The sequence below is a fragment of the Sarcophilus harrisii genome, chromosome 3 (genome assembly GCF_902635505.1).
Source record: "Sarcophilus harrisii chromosome 3, mSarHar1.11, whole genome shotgun sequence".
Classification (NCBI taxonomy): Eukaryota; Metazoa; Chordata; class Mammalia; order Dasyuromorphia; family Dasyuridae; genus Sarcophilus; species Sarcophilus harrisii.
In genome coordinates, this window is record NC_045428.1 from 1,221,404 (window position 1) to 1,230,872 (window position 9,469).

General features: G+C 60.5%; 1 protein-coding gene across 1 annotated transcript; it reads left to right on the top strand.

Annotated features, from left to right (window-relative positions):
* The first annotated feature begins 715 nt into the window (after window positions 1-715).
* On the top strand, window positions 716-7,763 carry LOC116422156 (collagen alpha-1(I) chain-like). The gene is made up of 8 exons (XM_031957319.1): window positions 716-1,274; window positions 1,732-1,996; window positions 3,233-3,302; window positions 4,291-4,411; window positions 4,497-4,631; window positions 4,799-5,503; window positions 6,347-6,536; window positions 7,349-7,763. Exons 1-8 carry the CDS (start codon window positions 716-718, stop codon window positions 7,761-7,763), a joined length of 2,460 nt encoding a protein of 819 aa, XP_031813179.1.
* Window positions 7,764-9,469: the final 1,706 nt, after the last annotated feature.

The window sequence follows — 9,469 nt, forward strand, 5'->3', positions numbered from 1 at the left end:
TCTCCAGGAGCCTGCATTGGTCCCAGCCACCAAAGGTTGGGGCTCGGCTAGAGACAAACAGGAAGGCCTTGGTTCCCCCAGCCTCTGCCCAAAGGCCCGGGGTGCCCAGCGGCCGGGGGGTCTCCTGGGGCCCACAAGGGGAGGGGCCTTTTTGTGCCTCCCGGCTTTGGGGAGCCTCCAAAGCCCCCATCATTTTAAAACGCGGGGTGGGCGTGGGGGGGTGCGACCCCGACACCGGCCAGCTGTTCCACAGGCACCGCGGGGTCTCCCCGTGGGGCTGACAGCAGGTCAAGGGCTTGGTTCCACCGCTGCCCAGCTTGTCTGGGGAGACGGGACAAAGTAGACCCAGGGTCTGGGGCCCTGGGCCTTCTGGGCCAGGGGTCCCACTCTGGGCAAGTCCCTCCTCTTGCAGATGATCTTGAGAGACCTGTGCCGCTTATGTTTGTCTACACTCCTTCCTGCTTGGATTTTTTCCACAGGTGGCCAGGAGGTCCGGGGGGCTCTAGGGGGCCGGCGTGGGGGCTGACGCTGGGGTCCTGGGGGGAGGGCCCTCTGCCGGGAGGGAAGGCCCCACGGGGTGTGGGGAGGGCCAGGCCCTGGCCGCCAAGGGTCTCAGGTGCCGGGAATTTCAGGGGCACGGGGCCCCAGGGCATCCAGGGTTCCCAAACATTGGGGGTCTCGGGCAAGGGGGTCTTGGGTCAGGGGGTCTCGGGCAATGGGGGTTCGGACATCAGGGGTCTTGGGCGTCAGGGGTCTCAGGCTCGGGGGTCTCGGGCGTCCAGGGTCTCAGGCCGGGGTGTCCCCGGGCGCCGGGTCTCGGGCGCCAGGTGTCCCGGGCATTTGGGTCTCAGGCATCGGGGTTACCACCCCGATTCCCCCCATGGGCCCCTCAGCGGTGGTGACACTGATGGGGACAGAAAAGAACGAACGGAGACCTCGGGGGCGGCCCCCGGCTGAAAGCCCCGGCCCAGCCCCTACAACAGCCTCCTCCCACCTGCCTGGGCTCTTCAAGTTCACCATGGATGGGGGACCTGGGTTCACCGGAGCCTACCACTTCAAGGCCGTCTTCATCATCCTGCTGCTGTCCCCGTCATCCTTGACCTTACATCCTGCTGCTCAACCATGCTCATCGCCTCATGGGGGAGACCGCCAACAAGATCGGGAGGCAAGAACATCTGGAAGCCCAGGTGCGGGAGGGGAGGGGCACAAGGATGAAATGTGTGCCGGCGCACGGGAGCGGTGTGGGAGCGCGGGTGAGACCCCTGTGGCTGGGGGTAAGCCACCGTGAGGGTACCAGACGAAGGGTGGGAGGGGCGGTGGTCCGGGGCGGAGCCTGCCAGGGCCGACCCAGGCCAGGGAAGGTGGGGGGCCCCGGGCGGCCGGCCCCAGCTGGGGGGGCCCCCAAGTCTTATGGCCGGGGTTTCCTCACTTTTGCCCCTTCTTCCCGGGCTGGCTTGGGCGCCCTGGAAACCGACGCCAGGGGCTGAGAGGCTGGGCGGAGGAGGGGCCCAGGAAAGGACGGCCTGGGGCCGGCGCCAGGGGCCGGACCTGGAGGCTGCTGCCTGGGGCAGGCGCCTTGAGGAGGAGAGCCTGGGGCCAGGAGAAATGAGCCAGATGCCAAAGGAAGGTTCAGAGACCGCCCCAGCACCTCCCGGCCAGCTGGGCGAGACCAAGGCCCGGGGAGACAGGGGCCGCCCTCGGGAGATCATGCCCTTTCTTTTCCCCGGGAAGGCTTCGCCCCCAATCCCCCTCCCTTGTCCGAACCACCACGTTCGCCCCGGCCCGTCCCCCCAGGCGCTTCTGGACCCAACGGGCCCGAGAGGCCAGGTCAGGGGCTGCTCCAGGCCCAGCCCTTGGGACCCTCCTTCATCTTTTTCCTCCCCGAGAGCCATCACCATCCTGGACACGGGGGTTTCCTGAACTGCATGAGGAAGGCCTTCCCGGTCAGGGAAAACTGGTGCAGGGGGCTAACTCCTGATGGCAGGGAGGACTTCAGGTGGTGCTTTCCGGTGAGCCCCGGTGGAGGGGGGAGGGGAGGGGGGGGACAGAGAGAGAGAGAGAAAGAGAGAGAGAGAGAGAAAAGAGGAGGACAGAGACAAAGGGAGAAAGAGAGACAGAACAGACACAGAGAAGAGAAAGAGAAAAGACACAGAGAGGGAGAGAGACAAGACAGACAGAGGGAAAGAGACGAAAGACAAGAAACAGATGAGAGCGCCAGAGAGCAGAGACAGACAGGCCACACACACAAGATCCATTAGATGTCAGAATGATTGGAGTATTTTATTTCCCAAATAATGTAAAGATGGCCAGCATTCATTTTTTGTAAGCCTTTATTTCTAACCCTCCTCCTCCCCCTAACGACCCTCCCCCGGCAGCCCATTTGGACAGAGGGGTTAACCCTTGCAGTCCTTTCCAACACCTTTCCATCATGTTGTCCAAGAAAAATCAGACCAAAGGGGAAAAAAACATGAGAAAAAAAGCAGCCAAAAAGGAAGCGTTATTTCCCACATTCGGGTCTCCGGTCTCTCTGAATGTGACTGGCGTTTTCCCATCCCAAAGTCCCCTCGGAACTGCCCCAACCCCCCCTGGTTGAGAGCCCGGGCCACGGGATTGATGGTTCCACAGGGTTTTTGTTGCCCTGCCCAATGTCCTCCTGGTCCTTCTCCCTCCCTCCCGGATCCACCCGCCGGGCCGATTCCCCAGAACAGTAATATTCCACATTCCTTCTGGTGGGCGGGCACCTGCTGCTTTCCCAGGTCCTGGCCACTAAAAGGGGGCTGCCGCCTTCCTGCCTGTGTTTGGGCCCCTTTCCGTTTTTAATCTCTTTTTAATCCAATTCCACTTGATTCCAAAGATTGACCCTGTTGGATCCAAAGATTTGCCCAACGTTATAACCCTTTGGGCATAATTCCAGATCACTCTCCCAGAATGGTTGGATTCGTTCACAACCCACCCCACTGCATCAGTGTCCCGGTTTTCCCAATCCCTCCAACATTCCAACAATTATCCTTTCCTTCCCCATCTTAGCCAAGGGAGAGGTGTGAGGTGGAGCCTCAAGTGGTCTTAATTTGCATTTCTCTGATCAATAGTGATTTAGAGCATTTTTTTTTTTCATAAAACCAGAAATGGTTTAATTTTTTCATCTGGAAAAGTGTTATACCCTCCGACCGCCTCTCAGTTGAGGAATGGCTCATACTCTCATAGATATGAGTCTGTTTTCTGTCTGTTTTAGAAACAAGGTCTTTACTTTCACTGCCCAGGAAGCCGGGGACCTGGATGTCCTGGGGGGCTCAGCCACGTTGGTCGAGGCCAAACTTTCTTGAGAACCGCTTGCCATGCCCAGCAAGCGGGGGCAGGAGTAAAGCCTGGCCTTTCATTTGATGACGTGTTTGTCCAGTGTCTTTCCCAAGAAAATCCCGGGGACTTCATCCCTCGGCTCCGAAGCCAACCTCGGGACTCCGGTTGCATTAAAAAAAAAATCCACATTCAGCTTATCAGCCATTCAACATGGGAAATGTGTTGGTAGAACTGTATAGAAAGTAATCTGCCTTTTGGGAGAAGGATGACGGCAACTTCTCCAGTGCCCGTTTTATGTGACTGCTCTTCAATTAAGTTTTTCTTTTAAAATTATCTGAGTTTGAATATGGAAGATTTTAACAATTAAACCTGTTGCAAAATGTCATAAAACATTTTATCCTTTGGAAATTATAATCCAAAAAAAATGAGCCCTTTATCAGAAACATAAAAAAAAATTTCCCATTTTCCCATTTCCCCTTCTTAATTTGACTGGGTTTGGTTTTGTTTGTACAAACCCTTTTAATTTAACCTAATTGAGATGATCCTATTTTGCATTTCATCATTTTCTCTAGTTCTTCTTGGAGAAAATTCCCCAGATCCCCCACGGATCTGGAGAGGAGGACCTACCCTTGCTCCCTCCTCTTTGTCGAAAAGTATCTTCCTTTAGGTCCTAAAACCATGGGGCCCATTTTCAACTTTTAACTTGGTACAGGGTGTTAGGTGTTGCCGGCCCTACTTTCTGCCATCTAATTTAATTTTGGCAATTTTTGTCAGATGGCAAGTTTTAAATCCCAGAGGCCGGGGTCTTTCCCTCCCAAACCTAGAGCTGCTGATAAGCCGGGGGCCGCCATCAGGCTCTACATCCAATCAATACCCATCTACCGCTTATAAGCACCCATTGTGTTTGGCACTGTGCCCAGCATACCTTGACTTGGGACTTGGTGGGGGGATTCCCCCTTTAAGTCTTGATTCTGGGCGGCTGGGCACTAACAGCCTTCTGTGTGGGGGCTGTTGGAACCCCAGGCCGTCTGGGAGGCCGGCCTCCCGGGAGCCACCCGGAGGGGCTCCTTTGGGCCCCTGGTCCCACGGGACCCCTCCAGCACCCTTGGGACAGGCGGGGACTCCAGGGAAAGGGGGGGAGGGGACAGGGAAAAGGGCCAGTGAGGGGGGCCCTCTCCCCGGATGGCTTTTTTCTGCAGGTGGAAAGGATCAACTGGACCCCTTGGAACACCAACCTGGGTTCATCAACGGGACCCCGGAACCCGGAAGGAATCAAGCGACCTTGAGCCAATTTCCCAGCCTCCAGCCGGGGGTGTCCGGGCTCTCTGGCAGAGGTGGGTGCCCCCAATTTCCCCTGGGGTGCCCCCGGCCGAGGCAGGTGCCCCCCAGTTCCCTCCAGCCAAGGCAGGTGCCCCCCCAAAGGGCTTCCTTGGCTGAGGCTGGTGCTCCCCTGGGTTCCTTTGCTGAGGCAGGTGCCCCATGGGTTCTCTGGGTCCCCCAGGGTTCCCCGGCGGGTTGGCTCCCCCCCCGGGGGTTCTCCGGCAGCCCCGGGCCTTGGGGACTGGAGCGAACCACCTGGGCCAAGGCAGCCTCTTGGGAATAAAAGGGGCCCCCTGCCCCGGGGCTGGGGCAGAAGGGGAAAGGCGGATTCTGACTGGGAAGGGGGGCGGGCTGGAGTCCGCAAGGAAGGGAAAAGATTTGGGCAGTCGGGGTGGCCGTCACCCGAGGCTCCCTCCTGTCCCCGGCCGGGCCTGGGCCAGATCTGGCCGGGCGGAGGGGCCCTCCCCACCACTTGCTTGGCCCCCAGCCTTTCCCCCCTTCCCTTCTTTCACGGCCGGGGGGCGGCCCTTGGGGCTCCCACAGGCGGTCCCCGGGGGTTCCCAGGCGGGCCCTGGGGACCGGCCCCGCGGTTTCAGGGAAGCACTGGAAGGAAACTTTCCTCTGGTCCCCGGGGACGGGACCAACCGGGACCGGCGGCTCCAACCCTCCCGAGGGAAGTGCAGCTGGGAGACCCTTCTCGGGTCCCTGAGGCCCGAAAGAGCCGAGGTCTTCAAGGAGCCTCTGGCGCTCCCCCGCAGGGGACCAAGGCCGGGCCTCCCCGGCCCCTCCCTCCCCCACGCCCGGAAACTCGCGGGGCCAGGGGGGGCGGGGGCCCGAACCCCCCACCCCGCGGCTGTTGTCGGCCCCGCCCGCTCGTCGCTGGGAGGTATCGGGGCCTCTTCGGGGGGGCGGGCCCCCAGGCCCGCCGGCCGGCCCCTCCCTGGCCCCACCCCACCGCCCCTCCCCACGCCCCCCCCGGATGGTAGAGATGGCTGCCCAACCGGACCCCGCCGCCGTCAGTCTCCCGTTCTTGGCCCCCGGCCCTGGGTCCCAGTTGTGGTTTGTGCCCGCTCAGGCCTGAGGGGGACAATCTGCCCTCCCCAGGGCTCCCCCAGCCTTTCTCCGCTTGGACCCTTCCCGGTCCTTCCAGTGTGAAAATAAATACATGGGATCAGCAAAACCAGCGGTGGCGGCTGGTTCCCAAAAGCCCCCGGCCAGCTTCCCACAGTCCTGGGCCCGGCCCGGAGCCTGATGTCAGGGCTGAGCTTCTGGGGCCGCCGGGAGAAGGGAGGAGGGGGAAATGGGGGTGGGGAGAGGGGGCGGGGACCCCAACCACATTCCAGTGACGGCGCCCGGCCCTCAACTTCCCGCAGCAGAGGCGGGCCGGGCCCCAACGCGGCCTCACCCAAGGCCCCTCGCCCGACCCCACCCCCACGGGCCCGCGAGGCCCCCGACACGGAGCCCCGGCCCAGGCCTTTGGGGAGAAACCCTGAGGGGCCCCGGTCCCAGTGGGCTGGGCGGGGCGGGCGCTGTGCCCTCCCCTCACACACGTGCTCACCCCCCCAGGGTTATTCCAGCTGTTTAAATGGGAACCCATAGTTGGGTGTTCCTGGACTGGGGTGTTCCCACAAGCCTGGGCGTGGGAGCTGGAGCTGGGCGGGCTTCTCCCGCCATTTCTTCCCTTTCCCGGGGGGACCCACACGGCCTTGCCTGACTCCCTGGGAACCAGCCCCAGCCCTGGGCAGTAATTGGGGCTCTGCAGGCCTAGGTGCTTACCAGTTGCACAGCGAGGAGGACAGGGGCCGCCCTGGCCCACCCCACATGCAGCCAGGTAGAGGACCCCAGCTGCAGACGATTAAGGGGGCCCTCCTCAAACTGTTTGGGGCAGGCCAGGCTGGGGCCAGGGGCCGGGAGGACCGGTGCCTCGGGATGGCATAGAGGAGGACGTGAGCCGAAAGGGGCTACAGGGGCGGACAACGCTCAGACTGGGGGCAGAAGGACAGAGGCCGCTGCCTGGGGCCCGTGGCATGTTCTCCCTGTGGGGGGTTTCTGGAAAGGCAAAAGCCCTTGGCCCAAGGCCCACTGGGAGGCCCAGGAGGGGCAACAGGACAAAGCCGGGGCCAAGGGCAGCCGGGCCTTCTCCGCCTGGCCTGCAGGTGGTGGCCAGGCAGTGGGGGCCCCCAGAGGTTCCCAAGAAGGGAGGGGGCCAGCTTTGAACTGGGGACAGGAAATCCCTCCCAAAAAGGGGTGGAACAGACCAAAAAGCGGCTTCCTCGGGTCCCCCATCAAAACAGCTGTAAAATGGTTGATTTTTATTTCACCTTGTCCTGTGTCAGGCACTGAGCCCTTACAATTACTATCTGATTTGATCCCCTCCAGAACCATTTCACAGATGGGGAAACTGAGGCAGACAGAAGGCACCATGATTTTCCCAGGATCCCACAGCCAGGGTTTGAAGCCACATTTTGAACCGGCCCCTTCTGACTCCTGGAACCAGGACAGGGAAGAACGTTTTATTTCCATACCTTAGGACAAAACAAAAATTTAATTTTAATTACAAAAAAGCCGTTTTGCCAGTGTCTCCAGCCAAGTTTCGGCATTTAAGGTTTTTAAAAATGAAACAGTCCTTTATGGACCCTCTTCCTTCACCTTTGGCCTTATCCATTCCTTGGCGCTCCATGCAAAGCCCCCTTCCTCTGGCCCCCTCCCTTTCTCCACCCTCTTCCTGAAGGGGCAGCTGGCCCCTTCCCCCCTCGGCTGTTCGGGAGCAGCAGGAGCTGGGCGCCATCTCGAGACTGGTGGCCTGTGTTTCTTCCAACCGTCCGGCCTTGAGGGCAGGCCCGGGTGCCCCTGAGGGCCCGGCGGTGGCCAAGGATTCCTCCCAGGGGATCTACAAACCCCTTCTTCCCTACAATGAGGGGCACAACGCCTGGCTGCCCTCCGGGGCTGGGGACCAAAGGGCCAGCCCCGCCACCTTGAAAGGGTCACCGCCCACCGGGATCCTTTCTGGGGCGGTTGGGCCAAACCCCAGCCAGGTGACCATTTCCTCATGGGGCAGATGGAGCAAATTTCTTGGGAAACAGAGAGCCAGCCCAGGAACGGGAGGCGGGCGGGCAGGGCCAGCCCTCAGTGCCCGGGCCGGCTGACCCAACCTGGCACTCCCTGCCCTGTCCAATTTCCTGGAAAGATACTGGGGGTCCCCATGGATGCCCATGAACCGTCCCCTCACAAACCACATTTTGCCTTTTTCCCTCTTCTTCATTCACTCTGGAGGAGGAGGAAGAAAGGGGGGTTGGAGGGAGGTTAGCCCGGGTGGGGATGGCCGGGGGTCTCCAGGGCAGCCCCCCACCTCCCAAACCTTTCCAGCCATCAGCTCCCCCAGGCCCTGGCTCATGGTTCAAGACTGAGCAGGGACCACACCCATTTTACAGATGAGAAAAGGCTCCCAAATGCAGTGATTTGCCCACAGCCCTCCTCCCCACTTGGCAGCTCCTCCCTCCCAGGCCACTGGAGGGGTGGGCAATGGCCTCCCAGACCTTACCGAAGCACGCCCTCAAGGTCGTCTTCCTGGCTCCCAAACCCACCTTCGGCCGGAGAACCTTTTCCCGGGAGCCTCCGGCGCCAGGCCATTTGGGAACCTCCAAGGGGGAAGTGATGGCTCTCTTAACAGCAAGGGTCCCTCAGCCTTTGTTCAGAGCCCCAGAGCCCAGGGCCCGGAGCCCAGGAGCCCAGGAGCCTGAGATGGAGTCCTTGGCTGTGATCCTGGCCGAGCAGGTGGTTTTCTCCCGGCCTCCGGCTGCATGTAAACGGGGCCCATCAGGCTTTGCCCGGGCTCGGGGGCTCTCCGGCTGCCGGTCACCCTGGGTCCGCAGACCTCGGGCCCGGCCGGGACAGAGGGGCCCCCCGCTGGGGGAGGGCCCCCGCCGGCCCTGGGCCCACCCAGGGGGAGGATACCTGCACCTGCCAGATTTTCTCGTTCCTGGGGACACCTCGGTGGCAGTCTCGCCCTTGAGGGGCGACCAGCTGTTGGGAGGCACGGAGGTGAGAATCAAATAGATGATGAGGACAAAGAGGAAGAAGCCTGGGTTGGGTGTTCCGGGCCGGACGGTCCCCGGCCGGGTCCCAGCTTGAAAGAGACCGGGCATTCCCCACGGAATCGTGGGGACAGTGGTCGGGCCCCGGACACGGACCGGACAGGGCCGAGGGGGCTGTAAAAGAACCGCCATCAGCATGGAAGGGGCCGATTTTCCTGAATCACATCCACAACCCGATGTCATTCCGGTCCCTCAACCCTCCTCCCACCTTCCCTTTTCCACCCAGCACAACCCCCACCCCACGCCCCGGAAACCTGGCTCTTTTCCCCTTTATCCAATTATGTTGGCGGCCCCCAATTGCATCTCTCAGCATCTCTCAATCAATATCCCTTCTATTTCTTGGTCAATTCCAGCTTTTAAAGATCCTGTCGATTTCACCTGTGGCCACTCTTGGTTCATTTCATTTGGAACCTTTCTCCCTTTCACTTCCAACTTCCCATCCAATATTTCTATTCCTTGTCAATGCCGGGTGACAGCTCTGTTGATTTCACCACTGCCAGCACCTCTTGTTCTTTATTTCACCTTTGTTACCTCATCTTTGCATCTGCCAACCTCTCCCTTTTTCCTCCGGCCCCCCACCCTGGGAACCTCCCAACCTCCACCGGATCGCACAAATTGCTCGGGCCTTCAGTCCATCCTCCCTCAGCCACTAAGGACTTTTTTATAACCAGATCCCCCTCTGGGTTTGTCTCTGTCTCTTGGTTTTCTCTGTCTCTTTCTCTCTCTATTTTGCCTTCTATCTCCGGTTTTGTTTCTGT